At 40.6% G+C, this 25246-nt stretch overlaps 1 protein-coding gene across 7 annotated transcripts in view; it reads right to left on the reverse strand.

Annotated features, from left to right (window-relative positions):
• GRIP1 (glutamate receptor interacting protein 1) overlaps nucleotides 1–25246 on the reverse strand; it is a 313106-nt gene that overhangs the window by 207544 nt on the left and 80316 nt on the right. For 4 of the 7 annotated variants that reach the window (XM_090138403.1, XM_090138391.1, XM_090138387.1 and 1 more), the window contains exon 1: nucleotides 5986–6491. The exons of 2 other annotated variants lie outside the window; for them this stretch is intronic. In XM_090138403.1, coding sequence (XP_089994529.1) covers nucleotides 5986–6118 — 133 coding nt within the window. In that variant the 5' untranslated portion in view covers nucleotides 6119–6491. Of the gene's footprint in view, nucleotides 1–5985; nucleotides 6493–25246 lie in introns of those variants that run through there. One more of the 7 variants, XM_090138396.1, reaches the window with a different exon arrangement.

Consider the following 25246-nt stretch of genomic DNA (forward strand, 5'->3'; position numbering starts at 1 on the left):
AAAATGTAAGAATTTGGGTAGCGTGTTTCTCAGATAATGAAAATATTTCAATAGAACCTGGACTTGTGCACAAGTCTGCCTGACTGGAGCAAACACATTGCCCCAGTGCTTCAGGGAAGCAGAGGTGTGATGCCTTGCAGACACACCCTGAAGCTGGGGACAGCAGCAGTGCAACGAAGGAAAAGACTTCAATTATCTTTGAATTTATGAAAACAATATAATGCAGCTAAAGCTACTATCCAAACAAGCATCTACAAACATGAGCCCCATCCCAAGAGCTACAAGCTCATTTAACTAATATAAAACAGGAAATGAGTAAATTAGGATTTAATTTATGCACATTTCTTAAAGGCTTGGAAGATCTAAGTAATTTCATAGGATGCTCAGGAGCTGCTTACATTTTATAATGCATTGCTATTAGTTTCTTTTCTATACAGTGAGAATAATACATAATTCTTCATTTCTTGGGTTTTTCTAGTAAGGATGTATTCACTAATGACCATGACAAATGAGACAGCAATTAGAAATGGTCACATGTAAAACACAGTTACTGAGAAGTGGCCCTTTGCAAGAGCATGGCTGTCATGAAATACAACACTCTGCATGATGCAATGACCACCTGCTTAACAACAGAATCTAACATGCAAGAAGATGAAAAAGCAGCAGAAACAGGAGGCTACAAAACCTTTATCTGAAGTGTTTGAATTTTATCCAGTGGAAGATGTTACAACTGACATCTGCACACAGGAAGTTTTAGCCTACAAGTCAGTGAAGATAACTTAATAACTTGCTACCACTGTTATTTCACTGGCAGGTCTCTGAATGGGAGTGCTGATATTGTCTGACCTAGCAGTAAAGTCTTAATGGAAGTGTCTCATTTTATTGCCATGCTCGGCTTACAAGCTGACAACTGGACCACAGAAGAAGTCTCTCTGGATATGGGTGTCCCTTCCCATCCCATCCAAACTGGTGGCACTGGGGCTACTGAGACCTCAACTGAGGTCTCAGTAAGTGACTTAGGGAAAACAACAGAAGCACTGATAAACTATGATCAATTAATGTCAATTTCCAGGGGTCAGCAATCCTGAAGCAGTCATTAAACACAAGGAAATAAGAAGCTTTAACAAATCTTTTAAAAGAATTATTTTCATTGTGCTTTCAAAGCCTGCCATATTCCCTGCTCAGGTTCATCTAGCCTGCAACCAATTGATCACCTTTAGTTTCAATGAAAGCAGAGGTTTTACTAATCTGACAAGTCCAGATTAGGTAAGGAAGAAGCAGCAGCCCCAACACACACATCCAAACACACAGCAGACTAGCAGTATCCATTTCCTGGGAGATGAAAAGCTGTTTGTGAAATGAAAAGTAGTCGTCCTCCTCACCCTTTCAGATCAATTACTGTCTATGCAACCTGAGCTAGAGATATTCGGTGCCCTTATCACCACACTACTCATAAAACCATTAACTCTTCTAACAACCCCAATCAAATCAATGAGATGAGAGCAAACAAGAACAATTTGTGCCAATTTACGAAATGGAGACAATTTGGAAAGTAAGAGTGATGCTGCTACTTGCCACAGCACTAAAAGCCATAGGCATATTGCTTCCCTCAGTGCTCTGTCGTAGTGCTATTTCAGTAGTAGATCTCTTCCGTAAGTATTTAACCCAGTTTTAAAGCAACTCTGGTTATGAAATACAAAGACATTTGTTAGGAAGATTTTGGCAGCTGTGGGAGTTTTTGCACCATAACACTGAGTCATGTTGGAGAATAATGCACAATCAGAGCAAGGGGAGTTTTTCTGCTGACATAATACCAAGCAGTGCATTATATATTTGATATCCTTCTTATTCCCAATTTCAATCAACCAAGAGGATATCTTTAATGCTGAGTTACACAGAATATCCCGTTTTTCCTTTTTGTCTCATTTGCTAGGCTTGGACATGAAGGATGTCCTTTAACGTTCCAGTGCAGACAAGGGACAGAGTTGTGACAATTAATGGAAAGGGAAAAAAAAACATCACAAGTACTTTGGAGGCAGATTGGAAGAGATTAATGTTCTGAAAGTGAGGAAACTGATGATTCTCACACAAGAATTGTGGATGAAATAATACAAGGCATCAAAGTGATGATAATAAGCCATCAAAGTGATGATAATATTTTTTGAAGGATTAAAAAAATATATGTCATATAAGATATAGTCTCAAATAACTTGATGAAAGTAAGCATTTACTGATTAAAAAAAGACAAAAACTGATCTGAGGAAACACCTGTATTGGTCTAACCTTGGTATACTTCAAAACACACTTTGAAGGAAAAAATTAAAACTATTAATTCAAAGTAAAAAGGTGAGAGAGAAAATACTATGTGACTTTTTTGAAGATAGCCTATGGCGAACTTCTTTGTCTAAAGTATCAGTGCTCTTGTCAAACAACACGTAAGAGACCTTGAAAGGATAGAAGAAAATTATTTGTGTAAGTATGTGAGTGACTACATGGAACATTTTGAGGGACAGAGCTTAAAAACAAGAGAAAGAATGAGAGAAAAAAAGAACTTTTGGGTTAGTGGGAGTTTACTAGTAGAATTCTTTATGCATGGGTTTTTGAGATCATTCTTTCATATCTTCGTGGCACTGACACCAAAACATTTACACCAAAGGAATATACTGCTGACATTATGTTGGCAGGACCAACAGAGGTGAATCAGATGAAAATGGAGTGTCTTTCAGGAAGAAATGGATGACAAACATGAAGTAACATAAATGATACAGCACCTGTTCACAGTCAAGTAGCCTGGCACCTCCTGGGCAACGTTTTGTGTCATCATCTGCAAGCTCCAAAATCTGTTTCCATTCCACTGGAACACAATCCAACCTTTTTCAAATGTTTTGTGAAGACTTGAGGCTGCAATCAGACTGGGGCTTGTGTTTGTTTTGGTCAGAGTGGCCAGGCTGGCTCCAAATACATCCTCCCACTCAAGACTAGGCTGTAACTCAAAGGCCCTGGCAAAGCATCCCAACTTCTGTGGAAGGACATATGCCATTTTTGGAAATGGGCCAGGCAGCTATGCCACAAAACAGTCCTGTCATTTGCTGTCAGTCCCAGTAATGGCATAACAAGGGCCTTGTTCACACAAAGCCTCATTAAAAGGAGCAGGTTGAGAGATAGTGCCATAATGTTGCATGAGTCAAATACTTTTTAAAGCACTTTAAGCAATAAGCACCAACTTGTCTGAGCAGCTTGGGCAGAAATTTCATTGCCCGTTATGTTCACAGTGCAAAGCCTCACTGAAATGAGTATGATGCCTGTGCTACTAATGTCAATACGTGTTTGTGTATGAAGATTATTATTTTAGCTGGTCTCACACTACACAGCACAGAAAGAGACTCTCAGGAAAGATAAGAGAGCTGATGTTGCGTGTCAAAGCAAGGATATCCACTGAACTGAGCCTGCATGAATGAAATGTCCAAGCAAACAGAAGTCAGAGCGGAGTCTCTTTTTCATTCAGGGAGCTTTGGGTATTACTGCACCTTTCTCACCTCCTGCATCCCAATACTACAGCTCATTTGGTCCCCCATGGCAAAGCTTCAGAGAATTACATGCAGTGTACCTAATGAGGGCTGAGGACAAACTAAAGTCACCTTTTCCTTTTGATTCCCAGAGGCCCACTCTATTTATAACTTTGTTTTGTTTCTGTTTGATCTTTTGGCTATTCTAATGCACTTCCTCAGCTTTTCATTAATTTCATCTCCCTGCAGCACCCTAAGCAATACTATGTATGGGGGGAAGAGGGAACAGCAAGCCCACAGAGTGACTGGCTCAGACAGTCTCCAAAAGCACTCTCTAATTGGTCACACAGCTCATAAAAGGCGACCCTTGGGAGGGATGGGTGACAATGCAGGGAGAGGGAACAAAACCTGAACAAGCTCCTTCTCTGTTCGGTTGAATGAACAACAGGTCTTTGATTTCATTAGCTCTGATATTTGGAGAATCATACCAGTAAGTACAACCTTATTCTCAAGCACGCATCCTTCAAGCATACAGAAGTGCAGAAGGAATGGCTATTAAAAGCTCTGCAATTACTCTAAATTTGCACTGTAAACAGGATAATACCAGATCATAATTACATTCAATATAAACACTTCATTGTCTCCATTACATGAAATCCAATTTCACGAGAGCGTTCACAGCAGCACCAGCAGCATCCTTTCACATGTACACACAGCTTTCAGCAGATGCCACACCTACCCAACCAAAGCAGCACACGGAAAGAGCGGACAAAAGAAGCCGTGGAAGAGGAGGGGTTGTTTGCTGTACTGCCTGCACAGGCTCCCTGATGAACACGGCTTGAACCTCCCACGACACGCTCCGTGTTAGTAACTGTGAGAAGTTGCAACTCCTTGTGCACCCAACTCCACAGGACCGTGCATCGCGTTGCCTGCTCAGTGTGAGCGTTATGAGCACCAGTAAAAACAACAATTCAAAACCAAACATGCACTCATCCAGACTAAAATACTTCCAACCCCCACGGGCTGAGGGGTGTTACATCCTTTTATTTTCTAAGGAGAATAAAATGAGAAACCTATTGGACATTTGGTTTGATTGTAGTGCCTTACATTAAATCAAGAGTAATAATTTATTAATCAACATACAACAAATCCTTATGACATGTGACAGTTTTGGGAGGGGTTTTGCTTTCTTATTTAAAAGATCTTCAGCACTAACAATCAGCTAGGGGAAATACTTTGACAGCCTGCTTTGACACATTCCTTTGATTTGCATATTAAAGCAAAAAAAGTTATGTGCTTTCATTGACTTGTATTATTTTCACATTTTTCAGAGCTAAGTAAATTTTTTAGTCCTTGTGTATTTCATGCCAGTATGATAGATAGCTGCTATGATTGTAGTGCCCCTGAAAATAGGTTTTTCTCATAAAAACTCAGTCCTAACAACATAAAGGTTATCAGCATAGTACATTTGCTTTGAAATGGAAAAAGATAAAGAACGTATAAGGGAGAACTGCACTAAAAAAATCAATCACTCTATATTAGTTTACTTTTGGAGATGGGCAATTGTGGTGCATTTAAAGCCAAGAAGAAAACCTCTAGCTTCAATGTTTTCCAGTGAATACAGCACTCTGTTGCTGTTAAGCACAGCCACGTTCACTATTTTGTCTGAAAACAAATAGAAGGTTCTTATTTCAGCAAAATGGAAATGAAGCTGGATGGCACGAAAAGGATGTGACAGCCACTCCAGAAAAAAATAAATAAAAAGGAAGAAAAAGCACATCAAACTTCAGCCGCTCAAAAATAGCCAGCTTTGCAGCAAAGCTCCCAGACTGCTGGTCAGAACAGCAGAAAGCTTTTATAAGGATCACTGCAGCCTGCTAGGTGCTGAGCATAAACCCAACGGACGCATGTTTTGCAAAGGGACTTCACAACTTATTTGGGTTCGGGGTGAGCTGCTGCAGCCACGTGACTGCCACCACCACCCCACCCCATGGGTGCTCCCCAACAAAGGAGCCCACGGAGAGACTTTCTGCAGGCACGGAGGGCTGACTCTCGCTCAGCAGCATGCATTAATCACCAACTTGAACCCACCAATGAGAGATTGTTGCCTCTACGCTGCTTTAAAAACACCCACACTACAAAGGCATCCTACAAGGGCGACCGCCAGCCGATCCGTTTTCAAAACAAAGTATCTCACAGTGGTTCTCCAGCACTCCGACTCAATTAACTGCACCTGAAATATTAACCAGGCTGACAACCCTGCTCACTTTGGGAGCTTTGTGCCACTTCAGCTTTTTCACATTGGTCATCAGCAGCCACAGACAGATGAATCTATAGCCGGAAGCTTTCATACTTGCACAGGGCTCAGGTTCTAGAAAGCGGGGAGCACTGTTTGGACTTTAGGGTGGTTTTGATTATAAAGAATCTCACGAATGTAACATCACAACTAAAGGAAAGAAAGGTTACGCAAAACACTTACTTCGAAAATGTTCAGAGGCGTAATAATAGACATCCTCATAGCCCTCATGGTAATCCTCCTCCGGGCGGTACTTTTTGCCTTTTCTCCTCCTCGACCTCCGTATCTGCTTGACGAAGCCCAGGAAGCGCTCCATGGCCTCAGTGCCCGCGGGCAGCCCCCCACCTTACACAGAGCTGTCCGGACACGGGGCAGCAGCCAGCAACGCAGGAACGCCGCGACCTTCCACCATCTGGTACCATTAAAAACCCCGATCTCAGCTAGGGCTGCAAAGCATATCGTTTCCCCCTCCTTTAAAAAAAAAAATAACAAGGGAAGGGGTGGACTTTATAAAATCTACGGACTGGAATATCTCAACATAAAAACAGATAAAGGGGAGAAACACTGAAAGGAGAGGAGAAGTGAGGGTTGCGAGCAGTTGTTGAACAGGGCAAAGTTGGAGCGCACTGCCTGCCAGGCAGAGGAGCCGGCACCGGGAGCTCGCTGCCCTCCGTCTCCATCATTTGAAGCGGGGCTGGGAGGCGGGGAGAGATGCGAGTTGGCGGACTGAACCATATCCACAGGCGAGGCAGGTTTCCCTCTGTCAGTTAAATCTGTCCTCGTATTTACACAGGCAAGGGCTGAGGGCTCTGTTTGATTTCGTTTTGTTCCACGGACAGGAAACGCACGGCTCTGTTCCTGGCATCGCGCGCGCCGGGAGAACAAGCGGCAGAGTGGTTTAACCCATACACACAGCCCACTCAGCGGCAAGCGTGTGCCCAGTGTGTTAATTGGAGCAGCAGGGAGAAGGCTCGGCAGCTGTTAAAAAATGACACATATACCCACTGGGCATTGGTGCATTCTAATCACTGCTACATCTAACCATTAAAATGTGCTTCACAGATGGGTTTCTGATAGAGCTGGCCAGGCTGCATGGCAATAGGCAAACAAAGGAAGCCACACCACGCGCACACCATGCCACGCTCATTTAAAATCCTCGCAGAGTTTTACAACTTTAATGTGAAGGTACCACAAACTGTGCTGGGCACAGGAAGAGACCAGCAAACAGCCCAGAAAGGCACTCACTGTGTCCTCCTGCTGTATGCCCAATTCCTCAGCATTTCCTCAGATAAGGCAGGAATTTCACAATGAAGTTTCTCTCCCATTCAAAACCAAAAACAGTGTCTGCTCAAATCCCATTTCCTTGACATCTACGACAGATGGTAGATGCTCCCACAAGCCATGCGAGGTCCCCCAGTCCTGCCAGACACCTCCTGGCTGGAGGCATCAGCCTGGATCCATCAGTCACCTCAGTCAAGCCATCATCACTCGTGCTCGTACCTGCAGGAGTTGTTGCCTGGCATCTATGAGCAAGGGGACGTCAGGCAGCCCTCTCATGAAACCAGTGTTACAGGTCTTGGGCCCCCAGCATTAGAAAGACATGGAGCTGTTGATGAGGGTACAGAGGAGGACCACAAAGATGGTCTGAGGGCTGGAGCCTACGAAGAAAGGCTGAAGGAACTGGGCTTGTTCAACCTGGAGAAGAGAAGGCTATGGGGAGATCCATTACGACCGTCAAGTACCTGAGGAAGTTTACAAACAGGAAACAGACTGACTTTTTATGTGTCCTGACAGTGGTAGAACAATGGGGAGTGGGTTTTATCTAAAAGAGAGGATGTTTAGGTTAGATTTTAGAAGGAAACATTTTATTCAGAGGGTGATAAGGTACTGCCCAGAGAAGCTGTGGATGCCCCAACCCTGGAGGTGTTCAAGGCCAGGTTGGATGGAGCCCTAGGCAGCCTGAGCTGGTGGGTGGCAACCAGCACACAGCAGTGGTTATGGAACTGAATGGGCTTTAAGGTCCCTTCCAACCCAAACCATTCTTTAATTCATTCTGTGATTCTGTGATCATCAGCTAGAAAATAAGCAGCACACAGAGATACACTTAGGCTCCAATGATGTAAACACCTCAGTAAGAATTATCACTTTCCAAAAAGCAAGGAGATAAATTTTTAAAAAGCAAAAGAAGTGAAGCAAAAGGTTGGACTGCAATTTATCATCATTTCAACAGAAGCATGCACACTGATCAGAATTTAGTTGGGATTTTCTGGATTTCGAACACATGAAAGTTCCCAGCAAAGGCAAGCTGAACCCTGGAGGTCTTCAAGGTCAGGTTGGATGGAGCCCTGGGCAGCCTGGTCTAGTTTAAATGGGGAGATTGGTAGCCCTGCATGTGGCAGGGGGGCTGGAGATTCGTGATCATTGAGGTCCCTTCCAACCCGGGCCATTCTGTGATTCTGCTATCTGACAGTCCTGAAATGAATGCACACTGAAGGCAGGCACTGGGAATCTTTAGGGCATCTTCCAATTACCAAGTATTTTAAAACAATACAGTCACAAAAATATACATGTTTTCACCAGAAAAGCAGACAAAGCCATGAAGGCACCTACCAAGGTCCCCATGGGAGCCTGTGCTAATGCTCCCTGACCTCACCAGCCCTGTTTTTTTTCCCTGTGAAAATGCCACCACCGTCAACAGCCAATAAACACCTCCAGGTCCAGAATTATTTTTAGTGCAGCTCCTGTAAGGAAGCTAGGTTTTATTACGTGCCTGAATTTATCACACAGCTTTCCACTTTCCAAAGTTAAAGAAGTTGCAGGAATATTACCAAAAATAAAACAGAATTTAAAACTTTTTATATGGATCTTAAAGAGCACCTCACTGTATACTCTGTATATACTGCGTATTCTAAAGACTTCAAATCCTGTGTCTCCCTCTGGGTTCTGCCACCAAGCAGCAAAAACATTAATTTAGTATTAGGAAACATGAAAACCAAACAAAGACTTAGCCTACAGCAGGGAGCAGCCTCTCTGTGCAGAGATAGGAATGTTTTGATCCTGTATTTGCTTCCATAGCGCGCTCTCCCTGACAGCTGGACAGAAAGTTATTTGTAGGTGTCAGAACCATTCAGCTTTGAGACAGACGTCTCGCAGCCATCACTGTTTCCTATGGGTAAATTATAAATTCAATTCAAAGCGATACAGCTACTTATCACAGGGGAGAAAAACGTAACACTTCCTGGCTTTTAAACTGTCCTCTAAACAAAAGCTGAAAAACAAAATCATTCAGACAGTTGGCTGTCAACAAGTAGATCTGGCATTCCCTGGTACCATGGCTGTTCAACAAACACACAGCTTCTGCTGAGGACATTGCTTAATTATAGAATAGCTTAAATTGGAAGGGACCTTAAAGCCCATACTTTCCAATTCTCTTATCATGGGCTGGTTGCCACCCACCAGCTCAGGCTGCCCAGGGCTCCATCCAGCTTGGCCTTGAACACACCTCCAGAGATGGGGCACTCACAGCTCCTCTGGACAGCCGGGGCCACCACCTTACAACTTATGTGTAAAAAAGTTTCTTCCTAATATCTAATCTAAATGTTCCCTCCTAAGTTAAAACCGTCCCCCCTTGTCCTATCACCTGCCCAGGCTCACAAGTGTTGCTCCGTGCTGCTCACCCACAAACCATCTCCCCATCTCATAGCTAACACACCAGCTTCCCATTTCCTGAATGTAACCAGCAGTGCGAAGCAATCCAGCTTTTCACTTTTGAAGCCCAGAATGGTATGAGCTTTGATAGGATGTCCCCCTCTCTGTAATTGTTATTTATGGCAAATAAATATCCAGAGAAAGAAGTATCTTCAAATGAGTGCAATCGTATTATATAGTCAAAATACTAAGTGTTTTACTACCCAGATTACTGAAAACTTATGTTTCATATGCATTACATACATCCTCCACCGCTTTGCTGAAAACACCGGAGACATTCATTAGCTACTCCTCATGTCATACCTGTAAATATTTTATCATAGCCCTACTTTCAGATGTATAAGCAGAGAATTCAGTTTCACAAACAGTTTACCACTTTTGTTTGCTCGAAAAGAAAAGAAAAATGAAAAAGATAGCTAACTACTGCTCTTTGCATTGATCAGGACTCACTCTCTTGCAGATTCTTTTGATGAACCATTCATTCCTGTATGGAAACCTTACAACCACCTACCAGAAAATGAATAAAAGAGCAGGAACATATAATATGCACACAACAGCTCCAGAAAGACATCCTGATTTTATGGGTCGAGCAGAGAATGAAACAAACATTGGCTGTAGAATCTTTTAAATGCAAAACATCAGAGATGACAGTGAGTTTTACCCCTTAATGACACACAGGTAAGATAATGATGCCCAGAGAGCATAAGATTAGGTGTCAGCTGATATCTGAAGCTCCTTGTGAACTCAGTTTTCTGGTGTTAAAATACTACATCAAAGCTGTAATGTAAATATGTCTCGAGCTCTTTGGTCCATCTTTTCTCCATGAATACAGTTGTTCCAATCAAAGTCAGTCAATCTACTGTCACTTCCAAGGTGGCTTCATTAGCAGCAAGGATAGTCTTGCTGTTTCCATCATGATTTGCATAACAAAAATATTGCCAAGTGACAACATTTAGCTAATATTTGTATGTGCCATTCTCATTACTGTTTTGTTTAATTTGCATTATCAAGCTCTATCAAATTGGATCCATCTCAGGTCTCTGACTTTTTGGAAAACACTCCATGGATGTAATAAAGCCAATATACTATTAAGACACTGTCCTTTTCACATATTTGAACTGAAACATAAACTCTTTTGTAGCCATGGACAATGTCAGCACTTAAGTGTACATTTGTCTTTGTAGCCACAGTACAGTCTAGGTTCCTCAGCTTGTAAAATATCTGCATTTACCTTTTTACTTGCATAAAATTAGCTACATAGTTATCTAGGTAAAACTTCACAAATGACACAAGTGTTTTCTATGACACTTCTTTGAGCATTTTGGTATTCATGGACAAGGCAAGTAGAAAATGTTTAACAAGGATTTCCATTTGAGTGGGCTTGCAAACATGGTGCTTTGAAAACAGAGCCCAAATATGAAGCAACTCTCTCTAGCATTCTATATATCAGAACCAAATGTGAACAGTTTTAAGCAGGTATTTTCCATCACCGATCATGTTTTGATGTTTAAAAGAAACTAGTTCAGATGGAGGAGCCCTCCTGTACCTTCCTCTACATCTCTGAGCAGCTCTTGAGAGCTCCCTGAAAAGGATGGAATGCATCCATTGGGACATAACCACTCCCAGGAGCACCCAGTGGCAGCAGGAGACACCCACCTGCTTTTGATTCCTCTCTTGGAGAAAAAACACTGAATTATACATGCAAAACACATAAATTAAGGCGAATACAACCAGTTTTTGGAGGTTGGCAGAATATAGAAGACGATTCTTTTCCCTCCTCCCTCAAATCCCTAGCCATCAAGATGCTGCAAACCTCAAAAGGGAGGTAAGAGATCTCTTTCAGCTGAGGGATGTCTTTGACAACCTGCTGCTGTTGCTTCTGGAAACGAGTAAGAATAGAAAAAGGAAGTTCCATAAACTACTCATCTCATTGTATCATCGTGCTTGACCTTCTAGATTTTCAAGAGCAGATGTTTGTTTACACGCTATAATTGCTCATGTTAAGGCTGCAATCTTCCACTCAAAATTTGTCCTAAATATCTTGGTGTAAAACATGAGCTTATCAAGTCAAAAATTATCAAATGCCTCGGGTCCATACTCCATTAAGCGCAGTAAGAACATAAGGTCCACATATGTGCAGTCAGTGCCATGTACAAATACAGCACAGTATGCAAGGAGAACTGAGCAGCAATCTCACCTGAGATTCCCTTCTGCTGCCTGAAACCCTTGTATGAAGCATGCACAGCAGAAATAGCGTGCTCTTTCTAAAGACACTTGGAGAGACCATCAAAACCAAGTGACACATGTCTCTCTCATTTGACAACAGAAGAAAAGAAAAGCAGAATAACCAGGGTACCACTGCTGGAACACTGCTGTATGAGAACTGGATGGGGGTAAAACATTGCTAATCCACTACTGTGATTTTTAAGACCTGATACTTTTTAATCTATTATATAACCATTTTCCTCTGACTTTAATGCATTACACTCAGTTTCACGAAACATTCATGCATTCTTCTTATCCACTGCTCACTTACAGTCATAACCCATTGTTTCTTTAAAGAATGTAAGACTTAAGAGCTGGAGTTCAGCTTTTCTGTCACCTAATTGAAAAATAACTGTCAATCTTTCTTTTTTTCCCCCTCTTTTTTTTCCTTCACAAAAACACAGAAATTTTTAAGAGACTTGCACCTGCCAACGACACTTAGAGGAGCTCTTCATTGTGTTACACCATCCGTACATTTTATCACAATAACATTCCCAATCATTTTGCTTTTTGCAAACATTCCCTCACCTAAAAATGTGCATTTTAAGTCATGAATGATGCAAAGAACGAGGATAAAGTAGAACACAAAGGATAGAGCAGGAGGCTACGTACATTTGGAGCGAGTTGGGGGGCTGCTGCTGGGTTTAATACAAGAATGCTGTCTCTTGTATGTTGAGAATGTTGAGAAATCTTTGTAGCGCTGTTTTAAAAGGGTCACTTGTCAAGTTGAATTTCATGCAGAATGTATGCTTCAGGGAAAAGAAGCTTTTCTTTTTTTTTTTTTTTTCTTCAATTCAGCTGTAACAGTTTGCATACATTCTATTTTCCTTCCTCTGTCTGGCTTACTTAGCTTTAAAAGAGTGACTAATTGGAGTACACAAACATGTAGAAACAAATGTTAACTTGACCACTCTGAAGCAAATACCTAGGTGAAATTATGTACAAAAAAAGTTTGCTTAACATTTTGTCACACCAACAGTCACTCTACAAAAACAGCTTAGCAGAGTACTACTCAAACCAGATTTAAAACCCCTCAAGGGCTCAAGCACTGATATTTTAAAATACTAAAACTAGAACATAATTCTCCGAGAAACTCTGAATTAAAGGTGTTTTCATCTTTCTAAAGAAACGCAGCAAATGGCTAGGGGGAACACTACCAAGATTTTGCATACTGTGCTTCTGTCTGCTTCATGCATAAAGTATATCTCAAACTAAATATGAAATGCATATGGAAAAAAAGAATACTCCATACTGAGTAAAAACTATCATATATTCCTAATTTTCCAGTCATAAGAAGCTGCATATTGCAGTTCTCACCACAATCATAACCTACGTAGAACATTGGAAGGAAATAATCAATTAATTAAATCACTAAAATAAAATACCTAGCAGGTACGTGAAACAAAGTTCTTGCAGTAAAGCATGAAAATATTTTCTTAGGCTGCATATGTAGGCTATGGGAAGCACAGGCCATTGTAAGGCCCCATCTGGAGTACTGCGCCCAGGTCTGGGGCCTCCTATACAAGAAAGCTGTGGACTTGTTTGGAGAGGGTCCAGGGGAGGGCCACAAAGATATCAGAGGGCTGGAGCACCTCCCCAGGCTGAGGGAGCTGGGCTGTTCAGCCTGGAGAAGAGAAGGCTGCAGGGTGACCTCATTGCAGCCTTCCAGTATTTAAAGGGAGCCTATAAATGGGAGGGCAGTCAAATCTTTACAAAGGTAGATAACAGCAGGACAAGGGGAAATGGTTTTAAGTTGAGGGAGGGAAGATCAAGGTTGGATATCAGGAGGAAGTTGTTTACTATGAGAGTGGTGAGGTGCTGGCACGGGCTGCCCAGAGAGGTTGTGGATGCCCCGTCTCTGGAGGTGTTTGGGGCCAGGTTGGATGGGGCCCTGGGCAGCCTGGTCCAGTATTAAATGGGGAGGTTGGCAGCTCTGCATGCGGTGGGGGGGTTGGAGCTTCATGATCTTTGGGGTCCCTTCCAACCCAACCCATTCTATGATTCTATGAGGGAAGAACCAAACAAGGCTGAAGTAGGTGGAATTCAGTGATTCAACTGACGGTGGCAGATTCAAATCTGACACATGAGAATTAAAGTAGGCTACAGGAGAATCTCTTGCTGGGCATTTCTTTCCATGTTAAGCTTTATGCAAAAGACTTTTTACTGTGCAAAATTGGATAGGTTTAATTTCTTTCACCTTATGAGATGAGAAGAAATGGTTGTGAAACATCCTCCAGATCCCTGTATAAATGCATCCTATCTGACCGAGAGGCTGGGCCACAGCCTCACTGTGCAGTGAGTGCAAGTGCATGGTCCTATTCCCACATACTATCCCACCTTACACCCTTGGGTTGGATTTAAAGATTCCATCTTAAAGCACAAAAGACCAGCACAACATGCAACACTAAAAAGAAACAACCTTCATAGGCCATTTGATATAAATCCTCCTCTCTACCTATCGCATTTGATACCAGTTTTTTGTATCAGAGATAACATATGAAACTTAGATTTATGGACTATTTGGCACAGAGGAATGTATGTACTCCCCCAGCAATACGATAGTGGATGTTCTGCCTCTTTCCTTAATACTATTTAGTAACAGTCATCATTTGGTAGCAATTAAAATCTTGTTAGGTATCACTACTGAAAACACCCACCAGTGATGCGCATTTCTTTGATCACAGAATCAATTATTGCAATAAGAAACCATTGTCATTTGTTTAATAAATGGAAGGAGTGGTAAGAAGGAATAAAGGATGGGCAACGGAAAGAAATCTGACAGGGAAGATACAAGCAGAAAACTGGAGCAAGGAGAAAGCCTCTCTGGGGAAAAAAAAAAAAAGAAAGAAAGAAAGAAAAAAAAGCACCCAGAAGTGAATTGCATCCTGAGCCACCTGTGTTTTATCGGGGTCAAGATGCAGTGGATAAATAGAAAGATTTTATTGCAGGTAAGTTCAGACAAGAATAAGCTGCTGTTCAACAGTCAAAAAACAAACAAACAAACAGCTACAGGAAAATTCTCCATTATGATCATGTGAATTTACGACTGAATAATATGTAAATATATATGCAAATTAAGCCATCCATCTGGAGTCCCCTGCCCTAGAGGCACAAGCCAACATAACATGATGGCACTGAAGAACCCAATTGTTAAGATATTAACCCTTTTCCTTCTCTCTAAATACCCTTCACATCCAACCATTCTCTTTCTTTCTAAATCCCAAGTTTTAAGTAATTTCTATCACCCTTGCTCATTCTGAAACTGCAAGGCATATCAATTAAAAAGAACAAAGACTTGCAGAGAAACATTAAAGACAAAAGGACAACTTCACATGTAACTTCCCATTAACGAGACCCTAGTATTACATGTCTGGAGAACTGAAGGATCAGTTTCCATCCACAAGTCTCCTGCTACAATAGCAAGGCCCACTGAACATTACTGTGGTGCTTTATCTCCCCGGTGCCAAACAGCAGTTTGGAAAATGAGAGCTACTGACACCTCATTATGGATGAGCATTGATTTCCCTTCTGTCCCCATTCCAAGGGCACAGAGCAAGTTCCACAGTTCAGTTTAGAATTTGTGTCCAATTGAGAGTTTCCCTTCTTTCATTTAAGAAAACAAAACAAAACAGAAAAAAAATTATGTTGCTGTTGAACAGCTTACAAAGCAAATTTTAGAGCTCCAAAACTGTATGTTCAGTTCTCCTCCATAGCACCAGTATTCCTTGCTGTTCAATGGCAAACACCACAGGGAAAAAAGGCATTACATCTTGAGTGGGTGAAACTCATCCACTCCTGCCATAAGTTTTGACATTTTCTACTGAAAATTTACTCTTACATTACCAGCTCTGCCATATAAAATTGCAGGGCTAAATATAAAGTGATGGCTCCTTCCGTGTTCTTAGGTTAATGGTAAAGGACTAAAAGACTATGAGACCATTAACCTTAACACACATTTGAGAAGTGATAGGGTAATTAAGGTTTCTTCTCTTTGAAAGCAGATGGTTCCCAAACAAAAGATTACTTGAGAATTCACTTGGCAGTGAGAAAAAAGAATCCTCACACTTTTTTTGAACACCCCTTTGATGTTGCTTCATACTTCAGGATTTATTTCATTTCCCTCTTGTGGCTTTCCTCTTCACTAGTAAATACAAATGCTTATCATTGTCAGGAAGCCACCCCTCAAACATCCACTTCATTTCTGCGTGTAAAACACATTTTCCAGCTTATTCCGTTTTTCCCTGTTCTCTTCATTCAGATCTTCTTCATGTTTTGTTTCTTTCATGGCCTACAGGCTACCATTCTGACAATCTGCTGCTTTAGCTACTGGAGTTCAAGCTCTATAGAATGCATTTGGACACTGGAGTAAAAACTGTGTATCAAGAAATACACTGCATTCTACTCTTGGTTAATTATGAAAGACAAAGAAAATAAATACACTAATCAAAAAGCAACTCCCTTATTTCATAACATACATACGTAGTGGCAGAGCTCATTTCACTCAGAAGGTGGTGACACACTAGAACAGGTTGCCCAAGGAGGTTGTGGATGCCCCATCCCTGGAGGCATTCAAGGCCAGGCTGGATGTGGCTCTGGGCAGCCTGGTCTGGAGGTTGGTGACCCTGCACATAGCAGGGAGGTTGAAACTTGATGATCATTGCGGTCCTTTTCAACCCAGGCCATTCTATGATTCTATCATAAAAGTCATCTCCACATAAAAGAGATCAAACTACTGCAAATCTCAGCCTTCGCCAACACTAACCTAGGAATTAAAAAAAAAAAAAGAAAAAAGAGGGAAGTTGGAATTTTACACCACATGGGAGTTGGAATTTTATATCACACTGAATAAGTTATATCAGTCAACATACAAAACTGAAACAGCTAACTTCACTATCCTAAAGTTTCGTAATTTATTGTAGATATTCCAGCTAAGAAGCATTTTCATGATTTTAGATTCTTAGTATATATATCTGCAGACAGCACTTCTAAAGCATGAACATTTAGGCTGGATGAGGATTTTACAAGACAGCCTGTAAAATGTTTTCATTTTGTTTACTCAAGCACTAAAATTTTGCTGAGAACCACTGAAGCATCTGTGTAGAAATCCTCATAAATTCTCCCAAGTTTTATACCATCTTGTGCAGAGAGTATCACACGATACAGACTGACATATGATTCGTTAATGCATTACTTTGGAAGCTGCAATTCTTCTGTCTCCTTAAAAACAAAACAAAACAAAACCCTCAGGTTTCAGTTTATCCCCTTAAGAGAGAGGTGTTTGGGTATTAATGATCTACTGTCCTGGTCCCTGCTCCTGGAACTGGGCTGCCTGTAAATCATCCTGTGCACTGTCAGGTGGAGTGAATGGAAGCTCCAAGAGGAGATAGATGCCTTTTTGTTCTTCTACAGTTCAGCATCTCAATCCACTAATCTTCTGAGGGCTCACACATTGTGCTCAACTCAGTAGCTGAACATGCTGCTAGTAGTAGTGCATATGATGATCACTAGCTGTTGCCATGTGAGATGTTCACATCTTTGCTGGTATTGCCCCAAAATAACTACTGAAGCAGTACTACCACAAGTTCTGTTGTGTCAGAAAAACACAGATGAAATGGAAATAACTTCACATTGGAGTGGGGAAAAAATCACAGAATCATAGAATGGCCTGGGTTGAAAAGGACCACAACGATCATCTAGTTTCAACCCCTTGCTATGTGCAGGGTCACCAACCACCAGACCAGGCTGCCCAGAGCCACATCCAGCCTGGCCTCCAGGGATGGGGCATCCACAACCTCCTTGAGCAACCTGTTCCAGGAAAAAATAAAAGGGAAGAGAAAAAGAAGAAAAGTAAATGCATTCATTGGACCTAAGCAGCATTCCGGAAGCAGAGGCTGATAGCTTGACATTTCATTTTTTAAGAAGTCTAAACAACTACGATAAATTTACAAATGTAGACATGCCGCACTGTTAAATTTCATTTCACGCTCAGTAAGCAAACATTACCAAACTGTAAGTACTGTCATCCTCTGTCTTTTTAGTTAGAAATCTTGTAGCCAATGAAAGTTTGACCTTGAAATATTTCACAGATGGATGAATTTGTTTAATTTGCTAGTCACTTTGTTATGGATTTTGCAGAACTGCAGAGTTAGGTCACATTTACTCTAATTTCAGGGAAAATGACTGTTCACCTACTTTACAAGAACTACATAAACTGCACCATCAGTAACAGTCACTCAGAGTTCATTAACCAACCACACGTCTGAACTGCCATGAAAAATACAGTTTTCAAATGATAAATGCAAGGATAATAAGGAAGTTAATTTTCTTTGTGCTTAGTACTCCTAGATTTATTTTTAGTAAGAAAACTTAAAAAATAAACTTGTACACTATTTTTGAAGGTTCTAATAATAAAATCTCTGAACTACTGTAAGTTTTCTTTTACTGAGGCCAATGGAAATTGATGGCTTTTTGCAAAGGGGATGACCAACTTTGTTACAGTATGCAAACATCAACTTCTGTTCATCTTCTCTTTTTTTTTCAAGTGATCTACAGATCAAAAAAAGTCCAACACTGCTTACTCAAGGGATAGCTTTTATTTTCTGATGCTGTTGCTGCATACGTACCAGTCACAATACAAAACAAGTAACCTAACGTACACAATTGCTAACTTTTTAATGATTCAGATATCTTAAAAAATCTCTATCATAATTATATATCATAATTCACTATCACTTCAGATACATCAAATCACATTTCTTTAATGAACAAAAATTCTTTTTGGCCTAAACGAGGAAACTAATTGAATTAGAACTGCAGAACTCTAAAAAGAACTTACGATCTCCAATGAGTTGTAAAATTAGCTCCAAACCAACAAGAAATATAAAAATAAGCATTTCATATTTTAAGAAGAAAAAAAAAGAAAAAAAAAATATTTGAAGTACAACTTGGTTGTTCCTAAAAATATTATTTTTATCCCAAGAGACTCCATTCTGAAAGTCCTACCAGCGGCATCCTACAAACACGTACCCAAATTAATGACTTCCCGCAATGCGTGCAGTTGCACTGGAACCCTCAAGACTCTTCAGACAATTAAACTGAAGTCTGCACTGCTCATGCGTGAAGCTGTGCCTCCGTTTCATACTTTCTTTCTATCCTGTATCTGTTCTCACATAGAGGCAATCCATGCTGTCAGAGTGCATGCATTGACCCACACTGCCTTTATTCCCACTATCAAAATTTTCATCTATCTAGGTTGCCCCTGGTTTTATATTAGAGATCAACTGCAAAATACTTGGACCAGACTCTCCATTGGTCAGTAATACAAATACTTTTTAATTTTTTGTTGTTGTTACTGTGACCTTTAAATTGACTTCTGCAAACACTATAACCTACTGAGGGAAATGGGAAAAACTCTCATTGGCTTTCAAGGAGTTGTGGGTTGGATCAAGCTCCAGGGGATGCTTTATAACAATCCACAGGGCAATGCATGTGCACAAGGTGAGGGAGGGATGGGTTAGAGGGACTCACTCAGTCACTTCTTACATTCTTGATGTCATCAACTGTTACACATGAGCACAGCTACCAAAAGCTGAGACTTGGCAGGTAAGACAAAAATAAAGCATGCAAGAGTTGGGAGAGGAACAAAGCACTGTGTTCTCCGTTTAAAGTGACAGCTCTGTAACGCGGTGTATATGCATTCCCAGACCAAAGACCATCACAGTGTCTTTGGTTTTGGATCAAGAAATTAGGAATGGAAAATTTTCAGGCACTAATTCTGAAAACAACTAACCATCTGTTTTAGGAAGAGCATTCTAGATTCTTTAATACTATACATGCTATTTGGGCTAAAATCAAGTTCTACATTCATGCATGCATTACTGATTTATGAGCAGTCATGCCTTTTATTTTACACAATGTACTTAATAAACTCTTGAGGGAAAGATAAAATATTATGAGTTACATTTAAGTTTATCAAATGAGGATTTAAATTAGATTTAATAAGATGTCTCCTAGATGCCAGCACAGCTAATGCTCCCAGAATCCCTTCTGATGCCACTTCCAAGAGGTTGAAGGGAAAACACGATACTGAGTATTAACATGGAGGCATCACTGCCAACAATTACATCGTTGGATGTATTGCATGCATAATAATACCTCAGCAGCTGCTCTAACAAAAGATCCTGGATTAAAGTAAATGAGAATCTCAATTGATAGTTCAAACACAAGTTTACAATATATAAAATTTAGGAGATGATTTAGCTTGAAAATATAATTTAAAGATATTCTACAAGTCAGTAGAGAAAATACAGATAAAGCCAGACCTTTCCTAACAAATGCATTGCACTTACTACTCCCTCCTCATTTTCCCCACTTCTACAGTTTTCAAAACCCTTGTCCTACAACAGTGCTATTTTGCAGTTCATTAAGTAAACGTTATGAATTCAGAGCCTTACAGTCTCTGCGAACCAAAAAGCTAACCTATGGAGTGGACTACCATTTAAAGTGATACTTATTTCTAGATGAGGGGAAAAAGAAAACACAAGAAAACCTAAAGTCACACCCATTCACAAAATACACAGTGAAAAAATCTTCCAGGAGAAACCAGCTCAGCACTGAATTACTACAACTGGACTTTGGTTTTCACATCGGGCCCAATCAGTGGCAAGGCAGCACTGCCCTCAAGCCAAGGGTCACAGTGACTCTTGGGGTGGCAAAGGGCAGCAGCACCTCAAATCCATTAAATGATACACACCGCTTAGCCACTGCCTTACTGTGTCAGCTGCTTTCTGTTTCTCTTGAACATGGACCGTCAATTAATTACCAAAGCAAAACAGTTCCAATGTTTTTTTTTTAATTACTATTTATTTTGCATTTTCAGCAAGTTAGCATGCAGTGAATGTTCCAACAGATGAAGTCACAACATTTGAAACAATATTAAGTTGGCAGCACAGAGTAGCCAGGGGTTGTCTAGAAACAGGTTTATGCTAATATCTGCATACTTGTGCGTAAAAAATTACACAGAATAATGTTTAGATTATGTTAATGACCTGACTGCAAGTGAAGAAATGCAATATTCAAACCACATTCAGGCCTTCTTCCAAACTCATGTATTTTTTCTTAAAGGGCACATCAACTTCCATTAAGCAGAAAGAGAATTTATTTTGCACAGTTATACTATTAAGACTCAGACATCTATATTAGTTTAAATCTGGACCTAAAACTAAAGTGCCAGTCATTTGTGGTCATTAAAAAAGGCCATGGTACCCTCATGTAAGAACGGTGGCAAATGTTCCGAACAAAACTTCAGCAACTGCTGTGGATTGAACCACATCTGCAAAAGGCAGATTTCCCCATTATCGCGTGGAGAAGCTATGGCCTGGCTGGTGAAAATGTAACAGTCTCAAAGGCATTAGGCATCTTAGAGAACTCAGGGAGATAAAAGACAACTAGAAAAGGTCAGCTATACTGTTAAGAGAAAAAGAGCAAGAGAAGGAGACAAGGGAAGGAGGGAGAGGAAGAGGAGAATCTTTACATAGTTGGCATTAGACTTCTGTTCAAAGAAAAACTAGAGTAAAGCAATGAAACAGAACAGTTTGAGGACACCTCGGGAGAAAGGAAAAAAACAAAAACAGCCAACCAGGATTTCTCATGATTAAATTCTGTCAAATCAGCAGAAAGACAGCAATCATGTAGACAAAGAGACACAACAGACATCATGTGTTAACTGTGATAAATATTTTCACAAGTAACAGATGTCACTCTTAAAGAAAGCTAGCTATCTCAGGGTGAACAAGAAACTGAAACTAACATTTGCAACTAGCAACCCAATGTTCAGACAGAAAAGCAATTCATTTGGATATTTTTGGATATGCTGCTATCCAGTATTTTACTATCTATATGTTGCATACTTCCAAACCTTTATGCGGAATTCCAATATATGTATCTATCACAACACATCACCATTCTTAAACCAACTGCAATCATTCTGGATGAGCAGATCAAAATATAAAATAAACAAACTCAAGTAATCAACTGAAAGAAAACAGGATGCCAATCAATAGAAAGAAATTAAAGATATCCCAATAAGGATAAACATTCAACTACATGCACTGAAATGAAGAACAAATGATTAAGTAGGTATTACCATGAAAAGCAACTGGAGACCATTGTCATTCAGAACCCCGTAGCCCCTATCCAATATTGACAGGCTAGGCAAACATACCAATATATTAAACAAGATTATAACAGACGTAGAGTTGGTTCTGCTTTTCTCATACTACAGGGTCTCACTCAATTGGATGTTTCTGTCCACACTTAAGATGTTACATTTCCAAAACACAAAAATGTGCCTGGGCTAAAGGTCTGAGAAACATAATCTGGGAGGGAAAAAAAAAAAGCAGAAAAGACTGTGGTAACAACAGAATAAACAGCGTGTAAAAATGCTGCAGACTGAGAAAGAAAGAGAAAACATTACCAACAGAGCTCCCAGGAAGATTCAGGAGGAACATAATGTAAAACATTCTGTAGTGCAGAGGCAGTGAAGTGTGGGACAGTGTGACAGAAACCTCAAGAAATTCAACAAATGCAAAGTCCTGCACCTGAGATGGGATAATTCCACTCAACAGCACGGGCTGTTGAACAGCACAGCAGAAAGGAAAAGAGCTCTGCAGAACCGGACCTGCACGCCTTGCAGGATTACGTCACCTACACCACTCTGCAGTGCAACAAATAGGGTTGAAGAAAGGGAAATTCCAGCTATTCCATTTAGATGGAAGGGGACAAAACTCATAATAATGGTGATTAAACACTAGAGCAGGTTGCTCAGAGAAGACTTACCATCCCAGCTGTTAATCAAAATTCAACTGAACATGTCCCTCAGCAACCCGACCTGACTCTGCCCTGCAAAGTGGGCTGGACAAGGTGACCCCCAGAAGTTCCTGCTGCCAAAATTATTCTATAACCTTCTGTGATACGTGGTCTGTAAGGAATGACAAAGGCAGTGCCTTGGGCTAGGAGATGGACTATACCATCTCCAGAGGCTCATTCCAGCTTTTTTTCTGCACTTCTGAAGACTGAAAAGTACTGCAAAGTCTTCAGACAGAAAATGTATTTTCTTCTTTTCTGCATGAACAGTTTATTTTAGTTAAGAGATTACAACCATTACATGCTTAGAAATTTAATATCCAGACTCAGAAATGTATTTAAGTACCTGACTGCATGAAAAATGGAGCAAAAACAGTGGAGAAAGTTATCACATTCTGCATATAAAATAACATTTTCAAATACCTTCTTATGCTCTACAGACTTCCCAAAGAAGCTCCCAGGTGCTCTGCTGACAGCTGAGTTGGGACCTCTGTTGAATACCAACCTTATAATGTACAGTGATAGAGGAATGCACAGCACCCAACACTTGCAAGCAATTATAAAATCCCTTTTTAACTTTCAAGGTCTTAGCAGCACAAAAAACAAACAAAATGTGGCTACAGCACATAGGGAATTTATCTGTGGATAGTACTAAAAGATTCCAGGTGAGAACAAAAAGCCGTCCAGCTGGTCTGATATACACTTTCTAATTTCACACAGGAATTTTAATCACACAGCTCTAAGTACTGTACCTCATACAGTCTAATGGCCACTGATGTATGTGAAAAACATTAAGCTGATACCTTCTTATAAAGGAAAGGAAGGTATGCTCAAGTCAGAAAGTTCTGTAGCATCCTCTCTCCTATCTGGAGATTGTTTCAATTTCTCAGAAGGAAAATAAAAGGGCCTCCATAAACTTTGGACAAATTCTGATTCTCTTTAAGGTGAAGACATAATGCTTTGTCCTCAAGCTCTAAATATGCTGTTGGTAAACGTGACATGAAAAAGAAAAAAGAAAGAGCTTGGCACTGCTTACATTAATCCATTAGTTGCATGAAAGACCACAGTAATACCAATTACCCTATGTGACTGATTTTGTCAGCTTAAAGGGATAAATACTGCCTTCATGATCAAGGTCTGTAGTTTTTGTCACGTTTTGCACAAGAAGAATACATGACTACCATGTGAAATACTGGCCAGCGGTGCCTTTTTATTTAAACACACTTCTTTCATCAGTTATTTTAAAAGCCACTATTCTCCTTCATTCAGCTGAGCATGTAGAAGTCTTTCAACTTTACAGCTCAATTTATATTGATTGCTCCAGAGCAATTCTCAAACTACAATGAAAGTTCTGTAGACGCACATCATGTCATAGGGAGGAAGAAAAATCTGAGTTACGGATACGTGGAAAATAAGAAATAGAATGCTGATTTTTTGAGAAGCCTGAAATCTCAACCTACACATAAACATCTATTACAAATGCATCTCCTTTTTATGGCTATTCTATTCTCTTTTGGTGATATAAACTACATCACTAAAATATATATTGAATACGTACATGAGTATTACCCTCACAGAATAAAGGCATAAGCTGCTATGTTCTTTAGCTTGGAAGTATACGTATATATCTTGAAAGAAAATAGTAATTCTGCTACAATTTAAGATTAAGCTAATGCAAATGTGTACAAAACTCATATATGTGCATCTAAGGACATGCACACAGAGACCTTTGATTGAAATACGAAATCAAGACTTTAAAAGCTTAAGATTTAAAAAGATATGTTGATTATGTCATATAACACAAGATATGTACAGCATTTGTTATAACATATATTATCTTGATTATTGCTTTTTCTGCAATCACTGCAGGAAGTCTTACTTTCGAAAATCACGTACAGCAGCCTTCCCTCATTCAACTCATCCGCTCCTAAATACACGTTACAGATATGTTAAACTAATGGTACAGAGACCAACAGAACACTCACAAGTTTGTGCTCTTTAACATCTTTATCAATGACATTGATGATGGAATCGAGTGCACCCTCAGCAAGTTTTCTGACGACACCAAGCTGAGTGGTGCGGTCAACACACTGGAAGGAAGGGATGCCATTCAGAGAGACCTCAAGAGGCTAGAAAGGTGGGCCCGGGTGAACCTGATGAGGTTCAACATGGCAAAATGTAGAGTTCTGCACTTGGGCTGGAGGAATCCCAGGCATCCATACAGACTGGAAGGAGCGGTCCTTGAGAGCAGCCCTGTGGAGAAGGGACCTGGGGGTCTTGACAGATGAAAAACTTAATATGAGCCAGCAGTGTGCGCTTGTGGCTCGGAAGGCAAATGGGATCCTGGGCTCCATCAGAAGAGGGGCGGCCAGCAGGGACAGGGAGGTGATTGTTCCCCTCTACTCTGCTCTTATGAGACCCCATCTGGAATACTGCGTCCAAGTGTGGAGCCCCCAGTGCAAAAAAGACAGGGAGCTGTTGGAGAGGGTCCAGAGAAGGGCCACGAAGATGATCAGGGGACTGGAGCACCTCCCCTATGAGGACAGGCTGAAGGAGCTGGGCTTGTTCAGCCTGGAGAAAAGAAGGCTGCAGGGTGACCTCATTGCAG

This window comes from Phasianus colchicus, chromosome 1, assembly GCF_987193195.1.
Source record: "Phasianus colchicus chromosome 1, bPhaCol1.hap1.1, whole genome shotgun sequence".
NCBI lineage: Eukaryota > Metazoa > Chordata > Aves > Galliformes > Phasianidae > Phasianus > Phasianus colchicus.